The sequence below is a fragment of the Centruroides sculpturatus genome, unplaced genomic scaffold, assembly GCF_000671375.1.
Source record: "Centruroides sculpturatus isolate CEXI.00-Female unplaced genomic scaffold, Cexi_2.0 scaffold83, whole genome shotgun sequence".
NCBI classification, from domain to species: Eukaryota; Metazoa; Arthropoda; class Arachnida; order Scorpiones; family Buthidae; genus Centruroides; species Centruroides sculpturatus.
The window spans coordinates 236,880-256,292 of NW_019384393.1; the positions used below are offsets into that span (position 1 = coordinate 236,880).

The 19,413-nt window shown below is 28.1% G+C and overlaps 1 protein-coding gene across 1 annotated transcript; it reads left to right on the top strand.

Annotated features, from left to right (window-relative positions):
• The first annotated feature begins 13,811 nt into the window (after nt 1-13,811).
• Nucleotides 13,812-16,882, top strand: LOC111618274. The gene is made up of 3 exons (XM_023359770.1): nt 13,812-13,877; nt 13,960-14,085; nt 16,715-16,882. The coding sequence occupies exons 1-3, from the start codon at nt 13,812-13,814 to the stop codon at nt 16,880-16,882; spliced, it is 360 nt and encodes a 119-aa protein (XP_023215538.1).
• The last annotated feature ends 2,531 nt before the right edge of the window (nt 16,883-19,413 follow it).

Sequence of the window (19,413 nt, forward strand, 5' to 3'; positions counted from 1 at the left end):
ACTCCGACTAGAATAAATCACTTCTGGCCATATTTGCTAGGAGTTTAGCGTCCTCGAAATAACATTTGAATTAGCGGTTGGCATACGAAATTTTGCAACCATCGCACATAAACTATAGTTTCTAGAGACTTGTGCAGGTGATAAGGATATCACTCATCAAATATTACAGTTATGTTATCTAGATTAAATGAATAAAATTTTCTCTAAAAAAAATCGTATTAATTTTTTTGGCTGTTATTGCCATCCGTGAGAATATAGCCTATATATAGCTATAAATACCACTTTTTTAAGAGTAAAAATGTGCCTTTATCGCCGTTTAGCGACTATAGATCAAGATAAGTTTTTCGATATGGCGAGTTCAATAATCTTCGTTAAAATGTAAGATTATTCGAAAAAGATAATTATTAATATAAAGTTTCGGATAGGTCGAGTTGCATTTGGCTCGCGTTTTTCTGCGGAATTATAAGATTAAAGTGGAATTAACAGATAATAATAGGTTTTGTTGGCAAGACCGATTCGACAGATAATAACACCGTATTTAGATTGCAGGTATGGCTGTCGGAATTGGGTGTGATTTGATAACTTTTTTGGAACTCTAAAGTCAGTGGCATCATCGTTACGGACAACAAAAACACAAGACCATTATAATTAAGCAATAGGTTAAATTCTGAGGTTAAAAGACACAACGGAACAATCATTGTACTTGATTAATACTCGATTAATCTTTTTATTCAAAGCTAAAAGATATCGATTATAATAATGGGATGTTTCTTCTAAAAGTTTGAATCTTGTATTAAGAGTGGGGGGGTTGATATTTTTAAGTTTGAAAGAGAGAGAGAGAGAGAGGATGAACGAAATTCGATGCATGTAAAATACAATATTTCATCAAGAGTGAGGTGTTTTAAAATCCCCTTTCGAAGATTTATTAAAGTTTTATAATCTGTGACAAATTGCGATTTATATTGTTTGCTTTTATTCACTCAACCGCCGAGAATTACTGGCTAATCCGTCTATAAATATTTGCATATAAGCTACAATATCCTGTTTGTGTATAGCGCCTATTGTCTTCTTATAATTTATAAATTTTTCGAATTTTTCTCTATATTTATGGCAACGCTATGGAATAAAAAAATCCTTTAAAAATAACATAAATAATGAAGTAAAGACCGCATCGATTTCTTAAAAGTTTCCGATCCTATTCAGGATTATCAACGACAGCGGCTGCCATCTAGTGGTATAAATTCGAGTCAGGATTTTTTTTTTAATTTTAAGAAAAATATTGTTTTTATTTTATAGTGATATAAATATTAAATTTTATGTTATTTGAATAAATTTTTTATAGTTTGAATCAATCTCCTACAGATTTAATAAATATACAAAGTCTTCGTATTTCTTAATATTCAATAAAAAAAATTTCGTCTTTACAATATTATTATCAAAATCTTGTTAGTTTAACTATTAAAAAAGTCAATGATTCATAATAAAATAGGTAGTGATGATTTTTTTCAAAATATATCGCTATATATTACAAATATGTCTAAACGCCTACATTAAACTTAAAAATATGAAAATTAATGATCGATTAATAGATGAAAAGGGCCGAATTTTTAAATTTATTATGTTCCTCCTTTTCTATCAAATAATAAATTTAAAAACTTGAGGCCTTAAGCTGTAGTTTGTTTACATCATGTTTAAATCCGGCTCCGTGTAAAACCCACGATCTTAACTGATTTCTTTTTATTATCTTTTAAAATATTTGTGAAAAATTATTATTTTTTTCAATAATTTTGATTCGTTAATATTACATTTAAGTAAATTATTGTATAGAAAAGATTTGTTAAGGTTATTCTATAAAAATACATTGTATATTACCCATTAAAATGGCGAAAAAACGCGCGTAAAATGTCAAAGTTAATAAAGTTATATTTGCGATATTTTTAAAGCCATTTGCAAATTATAAATGATTTTTATATCAATACAGAAATTGTATTCTGAAAAAAAATATAATAATTTTACAGGCTCAAATACTAGAATAAGAACATTAAAGCTTCAATCGGATGTGTTCTATCACGTAAGGATGCGTAAACTATAAACATTTTCTCCAATGATTAATTAAGTTTCTGTATATTATAATATTCTGATTCGTGATTGGCGTTTGAGGAAAACGATAATATTTTGTGCATCCATCATGCGGTAGTGGGAATCCGATCTTAGTCCCAAAACATAAAGTACAAATCTTGATGTTGGTTCATAAATACGACGTTAAAAAAGACGTGAAAATTTCTTACACTTTAAAGAAAAAATCATATTTAATTTGAAAAAGTTTTTGTGTAAATAAATTGCTGATTTTTTATGACAATAATAATAATATGTCCAACTGTATGACAATCAAATTCTTGTTATCTCAAAGAGGTATCCTTGAACAAGCTAGTAGCCAGTGTTTTTGTTGTGGTTATATCAATATAATTCTAAGGTCGTAGAGATGATTATCATAAAGTTTCTTCTTACGACTGCTTAATAGTGTCTACATTTTTAAAATATATATTGCGTTATGTCCAGATTATTTATATGAACATTTAGTGGTGTATTGTTTCTGTCTGTTAAATTTATAGATTTATGTAATTCTGATGTTTCTTATTGTTTGTAGAAAAACTCCCACAGTATCTGTGTTTGTTCGCAGTAAGGTAACCACGTCAATGAGACTTTATTCTCTCTCTTTACAAGGAAAAGTCAATGTTTCTATGATAGATTTTGGATAGTGTTGTATAAACTTTGTTAATATTGTTTATGATTTTCCTCTAGAGTTATTCTAATTCTGATTGTCCAACGTATACATACAATATGTATTCCAAATGAATATATATGTAGCTATTGGAATGACACATATTAATATATATTTACATCATTAATTATGTTTTTTGTATTCATATACGTTAGTAGTAGAGTTTAATCTATTGTATTTTTTCTGTGTTTTACTTGACTTATTATATATTTTGGCTTGCTGTAATTTTAAATACATTTTTTTTGTATAGATTCTCTCGATTTCTGAGAGCAGGAATTTCTTTTTTGTGAAAGATGTTTCATTTCTCTAGGCCAAATTCCTTTATTTACGTGGCATAAAATTTTGCTTATGTTATTTTCAGAAAATGATTTTTCTGTAATCTAGTTATATGGATGTATACAGTTTTATATCCTCCATATATGATTATATGATAATTAAAAGAGAACTATTAGCATTCTCTTAAATTATTGTTCTGAAAACGATGTAAACACTGCACACTTTTAATGTTTAATGTTTTGTCTATTTCTGAAAAACCGCTAGAATATTATAATTATTTAACTGTACATTTTCTACCAAATTCATTTTTACAGGATGTAAAGCTACAGACAAAAAAATCCTATTGACAAACTTTATAAATTCAAAAAAATACAATAGAATCCTTTTTGTGTAATCACGGATATTGTTCTCAATCATTTAATGTTATCGGAATTAGCATGTCCTCAAAACAAAATTTAATAATTAAGTTTATTAAAGTAAAAGTTATTATTAATAATGCTTCACTTTTTTATTGTTTTAGTATCTTTTTAATGTCAGAATTTCCATTAATTGTAGTCATACTTGTCATACGTAACGTTATAAGTAAAACTAAGATTTAGAGTACTGTAATTACAATAATCGGATTCTATAGTATTTATAAAGTTTGTGTCTAATTTAAATAAAAATTATAAGACAATAAAATTTATATTAATAAAAATTTATATGATATTTTTACTTAAAATTTTCTGCATTTGCTTATATCTAATTTTCATACATTGACATATAGGCTAGATGTTGATTGCAAAAAAGAATTTATCGCATTCAAATGTTTAAAATTGCTGCATATTGTAGAATGCTTAGAATAATACTCATGACTGAGAAGATAATAAATTAACATAGCACAGTTATACTTGTAGTATTTAACTTCAAATAGCAAAAATCGTTTGGCCTATTGTCCTACAGCCAAACTTCTGCATAACGGCCACTGACAGAACATAAAAAAAATGGTCGTTGTTTGGAGGTGCCGTTGTTTGAAAGCTATTTTGTATGCATTTTTGTTCAAAAAAGTTTCTCCTGAGATATTCTACGGGAAACTGGTCTCTGTATAGGTGTTAAACAGGTGAAGAAACCCGGAAAACTCCACATGTCAGCCTATTGAAGAGACACGAACCCGCAACCAGCGTTCAGCGGTTTCATCCACTCAGCCACTGTTGGACACGAAAACATAATGCTATTATCAAATACACGCTACTGAAATTCTTGGCGGAGTTTTTCATGTAATTCTTTCTTGTATCCATGATTACAATCTCTTAACATTGTCTGTAGTCTAAAGCAGTGGCATACCCAGAGGAAAAAACAAAGGATCTTGGCACCCTCCAAAAAAAAGGAAAAAACCATTTGAAAATTTTCCAAAAATATTTTCCTACTTAAATTTAAAAAATATATATATTGTGTCGTGCCGTGTCGTCTATTTCTATAGGCTACTATTTATAAATTAGCGATCTATAAGGTGGGAATTTTATTGAATTCTCATTAAAATTTTTTATCCGTTCAACTTGGGTCCCCAAGATTAAATCCTGAGTTTATCGTCAGGGCTGTCGAAAGGGTAAAAAGTGGGAAATTTTCCCGGGTCTAGAAAAAAACTTAGGGGCCCCTAGTGATTACTACCTCCATAAAATTAACGTTATTTTTGCTAACAGAAAATGAAGCTCTTAAGAGTGCTTTTTATTAATAAAGAAACATTCTATCTATTTCATTTGTTCAAAAGATAAAGGCCCACTAAGAGACAAAAGAAGCCTGCTCTATATCCGATTCTATACAAGCTCTCGGCGGTCCTATTATCGTTATCCTGAAGATTGAGCAGAGAATCTCTCGATAGAAGATTTTGGTGTTGTTTGGTCTTTTTTTTTTTCTTTTTCATTTAGAAACTGTATAAACCTGTTTGTGTCTATTATATAATTCTAAAGAAACATGTAAGAACTGCAACGGAATCCGTTATTATTTTTTTAACGGTATGTTCGCTATTAAGATATCATTTGAATATATAATTTAGTCGATAAGTGTATATATACATATATTTGCAAACATAATTATTTGTAATTATTTCTACATCCATTTCTGCAATAAATAAATAAAATTATTTTCTATAAAATGTAGATGAATGTATAATTTGCTTCTTTTATCACGAGAACATTTAGCAGACTCAAATGTAAATTAAAAAAACAACACTTTACATTAAAACAGAACTAATAAAATCATCGTATTTTTGTTATAGGCCTAGTTATCATCAGATTTGTAAACTTGTTTTCAGTTATGAGTAATACATCAGACGAAATATAAATATTTTTCTTTCCCTGATAAATTTAATTGCAGGAGGCTATAATATAAAACAGTGGCACCCAAATTACAGTCCTCGGGCCAAATCAGGCTTGTAGCACATACTGTATTTCACACACCACTTATAAGTAAGCTAATATAAATAGGCCTAGCTTTTATATTGTATATGCTGTATGGAATATAAAAATATTTGTAGAACGTCTACCTACAACTTATGCTCAATTTGACCCGACAATGGAATATTTTGGGCACTACAGATATAAGATAACACATTGCGCGAGGAATTAGAAGATTTTAATAAAGTCCTTCCATCTTGTGAGTCTTTTTACAAGTCAACATTGATTTGATCAGGTCTAAAATGGGCCGACTGATGAAGATTGGACACAACATATCTCACAAGAGCTTCCATGAAAAATTCCCGAAACAATTAGATTAGAGAGGAACACGCCTTTTAGCCTAATGTCTATGTCAGCGCCATCCAACATTGATATTTCTTTACTTCTAGCATAAAGATGCTGGGCATAAAGTTTTATAAAAACAATTCACTCAATCAAGCTCGATAATAAGTCTGGAGCCAGTAAGTTTTTCTTAAACTATATTTCTATTAATAATTCTAAATGGCCGGATGGCCGAGCGGTCAAGGTGGCAGCCTACCGCTCTGGGGGACCCGGGTTCGAATCCGAACGGGTCGAGAAATCCCCAGGAATTTTTCGGGGGGGTGGTCCGTTCGGATTTGTCGGGCCCCGTCCCTCACCACCCGGCAGCCCCATTGTGGGCCTGGCCGAACCCATAATGGGCTTGCAAAAAGAGGCCCTCTTAGTGCCCCACAGGGCGGAAAGAGTTACAAATAANAACATATCTCACAAGAGCTTCCATGAAAAATTCCCGAAACAATTAGATTAGAGAGGAACACGCCTTTTAGCCTAATGTCTATGTCAGCGCCATCCAACATTGATATTTCTTTACTTCTAGCATAAAGATGCTGGGCATAAAGTTTTATAAAAACAATTCACTCAATCAAGCTCGATAATAAGTCTGGAGCCAGTAAGTTTTTCTTAAACTATATTTCTATTAATAATTCTAAATGATAAACAATCAATATATATTTGAAAGCTATTTTGCTAAGATAATAAAAGATCATCCAATACTTTTGTGTATTTAGAGACGTAAATTTATATATAAAAATTTAAAGTTTGATATTTTTAAGAGGTTCAAGTCAATTTTTCCTTCATTTTATATTGAATTTAGAGATTCTAGCGACATCTCTGAACGATTTGACACAATTTACACGATAGTTTTCTTAAAAGTTCTAAACTTCCACTTAATGCTGATTTCAATGCTCTCATAAAATTTCTCTAATATCCATTAATATATTTAAGTAGCAATTCTATAAAATTCTATATCTATACGATCAAAATATACCTAACTCGTTAACAGTTTTTTAATTTAAATTTTGGATTTTTCTAAGTGTTTATAAGCGAATGTTCGATAGCAAATTAATTAAATTACAACAGAAATGATTTTTGTAAACTCCATCAATTTATTAATGAGACAGAACGGCATAAAATATGGTTACAGAAAAGAAAATATTTTAAATAGACCTATATGTTTTTTTTTTTATATCGTTACATTATAAATATTTAAAATATTCAGATTCAATCGTATTTGATATCTTTAAATTAGGATCAATAAAGAACACTTTATAGCGATTTTATTTTAATTTAACGTGATGACCTTGTTAATTAATCAAATTAAAATTTTATTTACAGATAAATATAGTAAGTTAGCGATACATTTCTTAAATTATTGAGTGAAAAACATCATTATATTATTTTAATGCTCAAAATATAAGATATTATTTTCTTATATTACTATCATAAAAATAGTTTTTGCCATATAAAATATATATAACTTTTAAGATTTCAATTTGTGGGCGCCAGACTAACATTAAGGAGCAGGATAGCCGGATGGTCTAGGTGGTTAAGGCGTCTGTCTACTAGTTTGAGTAACTCCGGTTCGAATGTAGGAGAGTAATTAGGCTACCATGAATTTTCATGAGCTGCTGACATGATGGTGCTTTTGCTTATCCTAGTTGCATTTTAAAAATGCAATCAGGATAAGCGAAAGTATCGCTATGATTAGTCAAAATTTGTCACGACCGAACTGCCATTGAAGAGTGCTAAAACTTAATTGTTAAACATGCCCAACAGTGGCCGAGTGAATAAAAGCAATGAACCTGTCCGTGGGCTGTGAACAACCCTGAATTATTCGGGTTTTCTTCAAACGTCTAAAACCTAAATAGGGACCAGTTTCGTATAAAAAAGTCCTCCCAGGAGAACGTTCTGTGATGTTTAATATAAAATTATTATGTAAATATTTTGACGAAGTGGCTTCTAACAGTAGCCTACAGAGAAGGGTACGTTATGAGAAGTGACTTAGTCAATTGTGGAACTTTTCGTCATTGAGTGAACATTTTATATCGTTCCTTGAAACTTTTTAAGAAATTAAAATGTGACGAGCTCCTGTTTTTACAATTTATAAGAAATTTGTAAATGATTATCTTTTTTAATGGTTTAATTCACAAACATTTTCCAAAATTTTACATTTAAAATTAAAAATAAATTTTTTATTTTATTTTGTAATATTTGTATATTTAATATACACAAACTTCCATACATTCAATTTTACTTTTATAATTATGTATATTATGTACTGTACATAAAACTGACAAAACAAAATCTGGATCAGTCATGTAATATTCAAAACATTTTAGCATTTTTACAGAAATACAAAAATTTATAAATTAATTTCCGGAAGAATGGCTTTTAATTTACCGTTTCTTTTTTTAAATCAGGTCGTATCTTCCAATATTTTTTCATAATTGTATATTTTCTTATAAAATAAATGTCTATCCACTTTCTCCGGTATTTAAATTTATAAGCAAATTACATCAATGCCGGGCTGAAATTTTAATCCTATTTTTAATTAATTTAATTTAAAATATATGTTCTCCATCTCAAATTAGTAGTGGCTTGTCCTTGTATATCATACTTTTCCTTTAACGGTCATCTATCTAACACCATTCGGAGAAAAATTTTCAATTAAAATAACATGAATTCTGGTTTACACCAGAAGTTCTTATATAGTTAATCGGGGCCTCCTATCCCTAAGGTTTCCATAACTGGTTTCGAGTTTCATTTATCTAATTTCGTTCTCGAGATTAAGGAAAGAATGACAGACGGACGGACGACAGTGGAAATTTATAGGTCTACAATTTTTTCAGATTACAGCCCAATATACTGACGTATGTTTTTGTATGAATTATAGATGTACTTTTCCATATTTTATAAATTTAGTTGCCACTTTTACAAACTGTCTATTGCACTTATATATATTCTAATATTTTAATTAAACTTTTATTCAATCATTTATAATACTTTATAAAATCATACCTGTTCATTATTTAATGTACTACGATAATAATGCAAAAGCTATATTAAGTTGATTGCTTGTTGGTTTACCATATAATTCTTCATTTTCAGGAAACTAATTTTTTGTTTTTATGTTAAAATTAAATGTTTTTGGACATGAAAGGGTACAACATTTTTTTTTTAATTAACTAAATAGAATTTAAGAGAAAAAATATAAAAAAAAGCTAAACATTAATTAGTTATATATTTTATACATAAATATAAAATTTACTGTACTATATATACTTTACATAGATGTATAATATAATGGTAAAAATAGTGCTTTATTAAAGGTTTTAATAAACATTATTATAATTACAGTTAATATAGCTATTTAATCTGCCTTTTCGTGATGCAAAGTAATTATAAATGTATAAATCCAATCAGTCAAGAATCTGCTTGTAACTTTTATAATGATTTCACTTATCACTATGCTATCAGCAATTATAAATACAGCATAAATTAATTAAGCCTGTAATTGCTTAATTAATTTATGCTGTATTTATTAAATTGAAAGTATATAAATATCCAGTACCTAAAATAAGATTTGTGCGCTAAGTATTGTTTGGATCCGTATTTTTCAACAAAAATTTTTAATAATTGTAATAAAAATCGATTTTAGTTTATAAAACAAATATTAAATTTTTTATTTATTTTTACACATAATCAGAAAAGTCCCGAAAGACAATTGATATCTGCCTCTCCCAAGTTAACAAATTGATACAAACATAAATATAAGAAATAAAAGGAAAAAAAACAAGTAATTAAAATTAAAAAGTGTATAAATTTTATGAATATTTATTGATATCGTTAGTTATGCTAAATTTTATTTCACCTCCTACAGAACAATAATTTGCATTTGCTAATCAAATATGCTATAGGCCTACAAAATTCTATACAAAGCATTTCTTGAACCAGAATAGAATGAACAAAGAAAACTTATCTAAACAATGACTTATAGTCATATACAAATTGAAGCACAAAATATCGATGCATACTAAAGTACGTAATATATATATATGTTTATGGAATATTAAATGTATTCTACTGTGAGGTGTATTTATAAAGCAACTGAAATCCTGCACAATACACATTATACTTATATATCATTATCATTATTATTATTATTTATTAAACTAAAATAATAATTTATTATAAGTGGCTTATGATAAATACTGTATAATTAAAATATATTTATTATTCATTAATCATTTCAATATCAAATTCTACTTTATATATTTTATATTCTAAATTACAAATTTACTGTAATTTACAATACTTTTTATTAAAATAATGTAGATTTGTAATTAAGGTCTTTCATATCAGATATTGTATATCATATATTATAAATATTAAACTATATCAATACTCTTAAAGATGAACCATGCTCTGGTAGACCAACTATTTTCAATTGATAAACAAGACGTCGCTCAATTAGGGACATTATTGAACGTGTTTCGATATCATTTGGGCTTGCAACGCGTCGCTTCTCGAGTCGTCCCGAAAACATTGAAGTTTCTTCAAAAACAGAGTGTTCAAATGGCCGAGGAAATGCTTTCTCGTTCTTAAAATCGCATCATTACGGGTGACGAAACATGGTCTATGCTTTTGAAGCCAAAACAGTTCAACAATCGAGTGTATGGCAAAAGGTGAAGCAAGAGCAAAAAAAACCATGTCAAAGTCAGTCAAAACAGTGGCGTAGCGTGGGTGTCAGCCGCCCGGGGCGGAAGAAAATTTCGCCCCCTTATTTAGGTATCTCAATTTAAAAGACTAAAATTCAGTTTCGTCACAGAATAAGTAATGAAAAATTCCGTGTTAGTGTTGCCACCTTATTAAAATCGCTGACCCGGACGACAGGTGAGGTTTGCTCGAATAGAAGTTCCTGACGCATGAGTATGTCATTTTGCAATACGAAGAATAATGTGCAGTGCATGCTGGTTCTAAATCAGTTACAGTTAGCGACTAGGGAGACTTGGATAGGAGTAACGCAAGTGACCTAGCTGTATTGGATATTGGAGATGTATATATATACGAATAAATCGTACAAGAAAAAAAAAAAGGTCAACTGATTGCGCACGATATCCCCGGACGGCGAGTCGTTTCCCGGACTATCCGGATGGATGGTAACACTATTCCGTGCTCATTTCAATCGGTCCGAGTCGTAGGTGGACGAAAATATGAAATAAAATGGTTCAAATTCTTACAAGATATTATTATTATTTATTGTGAAATTTTGCCGCCCCCACTACGATACGCTACTGAGTCAAAAGTCAAGATCGTTTTAGCTGTTTTCTTCGATCGTCGTGGTATTGTGCATCACGAATTCCTTCTGAAAGGCCAAATGGTCAATAAAGAATATTATTTGAGCGTTTTGTGTCGTTTTACNCCAACGACTGACGCTTCCTGCAGGCGGGAAAAAATTCAGGGCTGTGCATGACTGTCCCCTCCACAACTCCACCGAAGGAGACCTCTCTCGCATCATTGGTTTACGCGGAAAAAAATAAGGTCCGATACTTTTTGAACAGACCTTGTATCGTGTATCCACAAACACTCCAATAAATAAATAAAATTGAAACAACACTTTGAAATGTTTTCCCGATGAAAATGAATAATAATAATAAGTTTCAATAAAAATGATAAAATGTAAATTGAATTTTATCATAACGAGTTTGCTTGAATTTCGTTTCTTCTGAGATCGCAGCAATGCGCGACGTAAATAAATAAATAAATATGTGATGTTAGATGATCGGCACGACTCTATTATTAAATTAAAGAAAAAGTATGATGTACAGGGATAAGCCACTACTTGTCCCTGTACATTGAAGTGGAGAGCATATATTTTAAATTAAATAAATTAAAAATATAATTAAAAATTGCAGCCCGGCATTGTGAAGATGTCACAATAAATAATTGCTCGTTAGTAACAATAAATTTTAAAAGAAGTCATTGCTTTAAAAGTCACACGAAAACAACGTGTTTCATTCGCTATGACTATCTTCGTGCTCTCAGCTTAACATTAACATTATTATCTGTATCATTAAGAAATATTTCAATCTTATTCTGATATGAATGACAAAATGTTAAAGTGTTTGATATTATTTCACATTCAGTAGATAAATGAGGAATGCATGTGCTGCTCCTGGATGTAATGAATCAAACAAGAAATTAAGAGAACTTGTAAAGAACCACACTACATCCGACGCACTAAAACTTGTTTTCATAAAAAGAATTTATAAAATATGTTTCTCCATTCTGGTTTTATTTCATTTTCTAAGCTAATTTATGAAAGCCTTGCTACATTCTTTTGAGTGGTATACATAATAATAAAAATATATCTACAGTAAACTCAGTTAATTGGCACTAATATTTTAAATCATATTTTGAATAAATTAATAATAATTAATATATTGTTACTTTATTAATGAAATGTAAAGCATTACAAAAAATAATTAAATAAATAATATATAGTCTAATAATTAGTAGAAACATAACATGACTTGAAACAGCAGACAGTAGTAAATATAATATCTGTAAAAATGAGATGATAGAAATATTTTACATCATATTGTCAAAATTATCCTTAAAATCAATTACAGTATTTTATTTTTATAATTATATTACTTTTAAAATACAAGTAATCTTGTAACTCACTTGTAATACATTTGGTAGGCCCTATAGATATTTGTATTAGTGTTACATGTTTGTTTATTTCTGCTATAAAATATTTTAATTAAAATGTGTTTTTAATTTAAGTTTAGACTATAAATTTCAAAAGAAATAATCGTGCACCTTTTATAATTTCTAATTTTAAAGCATAGATTTTTAAAATAAAAATATAAACCAGAAACAATCATATAATTTTAAAGTAAAAAAATGGCGAAATCATATAAATTGCTTCTTACATGCTTTTTTACTTAAAAGTAAAATGTAATATCTTAAATAATTTTTTTTTTTGTATTTTGAATGTCTTTTTAGTTTTAGTCTAAAAGTTACTACTTTTATTAATGTATGTCGTTTACTATCTCAACCAACTGGTGTGCCCGTATTAATCACTTAAGAACCACAGTAAAATTGACCTATTTTCTCGGAGTCGAATAACCTTAACTCTAATAACCCTGTCTATACTATTCAATCTCATTGAGAGTTAATTCCTCTCGTTTATGGATGTAATTGTGGTCGATTATACAGTTTACGATATGCTGATGCCCGGAATTAATTAATCAATCAATCAATTCGCAAGACATACCGTCCGTTATCCCGCTGTCTGATTTTTCTAAATAGATAAGAAATTAATAAAAAAAATTAAAAAATAATAAAAACATATTGTTGCATGAGAATTAAATTTTCATTAAGAAACTTAAAGTTCGAGTCCCACTCAATATGAATTCCATTTCCGACAATATCTACTGTATTTCCTCAAATAGACAGAACCGTCAAAGGGTCCCCAAGCAATTTAATTTTTTCGGGGCCCTGTTCAACTAAGAAAAAAAAAGTCAGAACAAAAGGCAGAAACTGAAGAAAGAATTAAACTTATATATCATTAATATATATAATTTTTAGTATATCGTTTACATCACAACTTTTTCCGACTCTTCTCAGCCGCGAACTGCCCAATCACATTATCAAAAGACAATTTCTGCAAAATAATAATAATAATAATAATAAACAGAAGTATTCCGACGGGTTTCTCTCAACACGGGGCCTCGAGTAATCGATTGTTTTTCTTCCTGGTAAATCCGCCATTGCGTATTGATATCAGCAAAAAGTTAATTAACAGACAATAAAAAATTACGCGATATTTAAAAATTATTTCATATAATAAATTTTTATGTTACTTTTTGATATTTTAATACAATCTTTTTCTTTCCTATTTTAAACGAATACATTACTTCTAAATTTATTTGTTAATAATATAAAATTTAAATTTTCATAAAATTACAAAACGAAAGGTGGCGTTGATGTAGAAAATGGCGGATACAGAGTTGGAAGCGTTGCGTGCTAAACGTCTAGCAGAACTCCAGCAGCAATATGCAGTTAATTTGAGATAAATTTTAATATGATATATTTAGAAAATAAACTTCACTCTTCTTAAATGGCATCTATTTGTATTTTTAGGGAAATCAAGGATCTCGACAGAACGAAGAAGAAGAGAGAAAAATTAAAGAAGAAGAATTCAGAAATCACGTTCTAACTCAAGTCTTAACTCAAGAAGCCAGAGCAAGATGTAAGCAGTTCTTCTATGTAAAATTAATTAAGCATTTTAGTGACTTTAATACAGAATAGTTGAGAAATTCTATTATTTAGTATGAAGATTTATGTTACATATCAGAATTAATTAATTATATTTTCAATTACAATCATAAGCAACATTCTTTTAATGTTGGAAAAATAATTTGAGCTTATAACTTAAAATATGTAAACTCTATTTTAAATTGTTATAAATCATAAGTCAATAGATAAAACAAAGTACAATGTGAATAAAATGAAAAATTTGTCACTATTTATTTTTGATAGGGTTTTTAAAAGTTTACAACAATTACTAACGATTGTTTTGGAAAAACATTGATACTAAATTAGCAACTGCTTTCAACTCTAAAATGGTTCTGTTGGCAACCTGTCAAAAGTTATAACAACTATTACATCTAAGTATCAATACATCTGCTTCAGTTTACATAATTTATGAATTTTGTAATTCCAAATTTATTATTAATATGAAATTCTATAGCCATTATAATTTTATGAATATATTTTTGAAGATTAGGAATAATTTTTCCCTGAAAATATCTTGATTATAAGGGAGTTGTTAATATGCTGAATAATAATGATATTTCTTCAGTTTATAAACTGCAATGAAGGAGATTTTTAAATTATTTCAAATATTTGGTTTTAGATATTTGAAAATATTCTTATAACAAAAACTATTTAAGATACAAAATTAAATTCATTAATAAACATTGACAGTCTTAAAAAATATAGTAAAACTTATGAAAGGAGGAATCTTTTTCTTGTCAACTGTCAAAGACAGAAACTCAAATAAGTATTGAATTGAAAAGCCTACACAAAAACTTTAGAAATGAAATAAAATCTATATTTATTTTAAATTTACAATGATAGATTTGATGAAATAGTTTAGTTAAATAATAAACCTAAATCTGTTTTTACATTCTTTGGTTTATCATGTCCAAACAATCTGTGTAAAAAAAATACTGTTTGTATGGAAAAATAGAAGATTTGCTTCAGACCTTAAAAACTAGAGAAATATTATGATAAACCAATTAATATAATAGGATGTGTTAACACAAAATAATCAATTTTAGTTAATAAATCAGAAGAAAGACTTATAACTTATTTATCAGTATATATAACATATTTAATAAACTTGTATTTGCACAAATTCTGTTTTTTTATTTGACTTTTGTAATTAAACTCAAAATACTTCTAGATTTTAACATCAAAGAGCATACAAAAACTATTCTGTACTGAAAGAAATCAGAAAAAGTGTAATTATTCTAACAAATCATAAAACTTCAAATTAATTTTTTACTGACTGCCTCAATTGTGGAATAAGGTTAGAGTGAAAGACTGTTTGTTGCTACATGTGTTTAAACAACTCATAAAAAAAGTCAAATCAATTTGGCAGCTGATTAAGATGTTAGTTTACCACTCTGAAGTCCCAGAACTGAATTTGTATTAAATAATTTTTTTTTTTGTATTTTGAATGTCTTTTTAGTTTTAGTCTAAAAGTTACTACTTTTATTAATGTATGTCGTTTACTATCTCAACCAACTGGTGTGCCCGTATTAATCACTTAAGAACCACAGTAAAATTGACCTATTTTCTCGGAGTCGAATAACCTTAACTCTAATAACCCTGTCTATACTATTCAATCTCATTGAGAGTTAATTCCTCTCGTTTATGGATGTAATTGTGGTCGATTATACAGTTTACGATATGCTGATGCCCGGAATTAATTAATCAATCAATCAATTCGCAAGACATACCGTCCGTTATCCCGCTGTCTGATTTTTCTAAATAGATAAGAAATTAATAAAAAAAATTAAAAAATAATAAAAACATATTGTTGCATGAGAATTAAATTTTCATTAAGAAACTTAAAGTTCGAGTCCCACTCAATATGAATTCCATTTCCGACAATATCTACTGTATTTCCTCAAATAGACAGAACCGTCAAAGGGTCCCCAAGCAATTTAATTTTTTCGGGGCCCTGTTCAACTAAGAAAAAAAAAGTCAGAACAAAAGGCAGAAACTGAAGAAAGAATTAAACTTATATATCATTAATATATATAATTTTTAGTATATCGTTTACATCACAACTTTTTCCGACTCTTCTCAGCCGCGAACTGCCCAATCACATTATCAAAAGACAATTTCTGCAAAATAATAATAATAATAATAATAAACAGAAGTATTCCGACGGGTTTCTCTCAACACGGGGCCTCGAGTAATCGATTGTTTTTCTTCCTGGTAAATCCGCCATTGCGTATTGATATCAGCAAAAAGTTAATTAACAGACAATAAAAAATTACGCGATATTTAAAAATTATTTCATATAATAAATTTTTATGTTACTTTTTGATATTTTAATACAATCTTTTTCTTTCCTATTTTAAACGAATACATTACTTCTAAATTTATTTGTTAATAATATAAAATTTAAATTTTCATAAAATTACAAAACGAAAGGTGGCGTTGATGTAGAAAATGGCGGATACAGAGTTGGAAGCGTTGCGTGCTAAACGTCTAGCAGAACTCCAGCAGCAATATGCAGTTAATTTGAGATAAATTTTAATATGATATATTTAGAAAATAAACTTCACTCTTCTTAAATGGCATCTATTTGTATTTTTAGGGAAATCAAGGATCTCGACAGAACGAAGAAGAAGAGAGAAAAATTAAAGAAGAAGAATTCAGAAATCACGTTCTAACTCAAGTCTTAACTCAAGAAGCCAGAGCAAGATGTAAGCAGTTCTTCTATGTAAAATTAATTAAGCATTTTAGTGACTTTAATACAGAATAGTTGAGAAATTCTATTATTTAGTATGAAGATTTATGTTACATATCAGAATTAATTAATTATATTTTCAATTACAATCATAAGCAACATTCTTTTAATGTTGGAAAAATAATTTGAGCTTATAACTTAAAATATGTAAACTCTATTTTAAATTGTTATAAATCATAAGTCAATAGATAAAACAAAGTACAATGTGAATAAAATGAAAAATTTGTCACTATTTATTTTTGATAGGGTTTTTAAAAGTTTACAACAATTACTAACGATTGTTTTGGAAAAACATTGATACTAAATTAGCAACTGCTTTCAACTCTAAAATGGTTCTGTTGGCAACCTGTCAAAAGTTATAACAACTATTACATCTAAGTATCAATACATCTGCTTCAGTTTACATAATTTATGAATTTTGTAATTCCAAATTTATTATTAATATGAAATTCTATAGCCATTATAATTTTATGAATATATTTTTGAAGATTAGGAATAATTTTTCCCTGAAAATATCTTGATTATAAGGGAGTTGTTAATATGCTGAATAATAATGATATTTCTTCAGTTTATAAACTGCAATGAAGGAGATTTTTAAATTATTTCAAATATTTGGTTTTAGATATTTGAAAATGTTCTTATAACAAAAACTATTTAAGATACAAAATTAAATTCATTAATAAACATTGACAGTCTTAAAAAATATAGTAAAACTTATGAAAGGAGGAATCTTTTTCTTGTCAACTGTCAAAGACAGAAACTCAAATAAGTATTGAATTGAAAAGCCTACACAAAAACTTTAGAAATGAAATAAAATCTATATTTATTTTAAATTTACAATGATAGATTTGATGAAATAGTTTAGTTAAATAATAAACCTAAATCTGTTTTTACATTCTTTGGTTTATCATGTCCAAACAATCTGTGTAAAAAAAATACTGTTTGTATGGAAAAATAGAAGATTTGCTTCAGACCTTAAAAACTAGAGAAATATTATGATAAACCAATTAATATAATAGGATGTGTTAACACAAAATAATCAATTTTAGTTAATAAATCAGAAGAAAGACTTATAACTTATTTATCAGTATATATAACATATTTAATAAACTTGTATTTGCACAAATTCTGTTTTTTTATTTGACTTTTGTAATTAAACTCAAAATACTTCTAGATTTTAACATCAAAGAGCATACAAAAACTATTCTGTACTGAAAGAAATCAGAAAAAGTGTAATTATTCTAACAAATCATAAAACTTCAAATTAATTTTTTACTGACTGCCTCAATTGTGGAATAAGGTTAGAGTGAAAGACTGTTTGTTGCTACATGTGTTTAAACAACTCATAAAAAAAGTCAAATCAATTTGGCAGCTGATTAAGATGTTAGTTTACCACTCTGAAGTCCCAGAACTGAATTTGTATGGTCAAAGAACCTCAGTAATATTTCAGAGTATAGTCTTNCTCAAATTAGTAGTGGCTTGTCCTTGTATATCATACTTTTCCTTTAACGGTCATCTATCTAACACCATTCGGAGAAAAATTTTCAATTAAAATAACATGAATTCTGGTTTACACCAGAAGTTCTTATATAGTTAATCGGGGCCTCCTATCCCTAAGGTTTCCATAACTGGTTTCGAGTTTCATTTATCTAATTTCGTTCTCGAGATTAAGGAAAGAATGACAGACGGACGGACGACAGTGGAAATTTATAGGTCTACAATTTTTTCAGATTACAGCCCAATATACTGACGTATGTTTTTGTATGAATTATAGATGTACTTTTCCATATTTTATAAATTTAGTTGCCACTTTTACAAACTGTCTATTGCACTTATATATATTCTAATATTTTAATTAAACTTTTATTCAATCATTTATAATACTTTATAAAATCATACCTGTTCATTATTTAATGTACTACGATAATAATGCAAAAGCTATATTAAGTTGATTGCTTGTTGGTTTACCATATAATTCTTCATTTTCAGGAAACTAATTTTTTGTTTTTATGTTAAAATTAAATGTTTTTGGACATGAAAGGGTACAACATTTTTTTTTTAATTAACTAAATAGAATTTAAGAGAAAAAATATAAAAAAAAGCTAAACATTAATTAGTTATATATTTTATACATAAATATAAAATTTACTGTACTATATATACTTTACATAGATGTATAATATAATGGTAAAAATAGTGCTTTATTAAAGGTTTTAATAAACATTATTATAATTACAGTTAATATAGCTATTTAATCTGCCTTTTCGTGATGCAAAGTAATTATAAATGTATAAATCCAATCAGTCAAGAATCTGCTTGTAACTTTTATAATGATTTCACTTATCACTATGCTATCAGCAATTATAAATACAGCATAAATTAATTAAGCCTGTAATTGCTTAATTAATTTATGCTGTATTTATTAAATTGAAAGTATATAAATATCCAGTACCTAAAATAAGATTTGTGCGCTAAGTATTGTTTGGATCCGTATTTTTCAACCTATTTTGCTAAGATAATAAAAGATCATCCAATACTTTTGTGTA

What these genes read in the sequence shown, in the direction of transcription:
- LOC111618274 (XM_023359770.1), top strand. Translation starts at nt 13,812, where the DNA reads ATGGCGGATACAGAGTTGGAAGCGTTGCGTGCTAAACGTCTAGCAGAA. An exon ending in AACTCCAGCAGCAATATGCA is followed by an intron (nt 13,878 to 13,959) that starts GTTAATTTGAGA and finishes TTGTATTTTTAG; the next exon opens with GGAAATCAAGGATCTCGACA. An exon ending in GATGTAAGCAGTTCTTCTAT is followed by an intron (nt 14,086 to 16,714) that starts GTAAAATTAATT and finishes TTGTATTTTTAG; the next exon opens with GGAAATCAAGGATCTCGACA.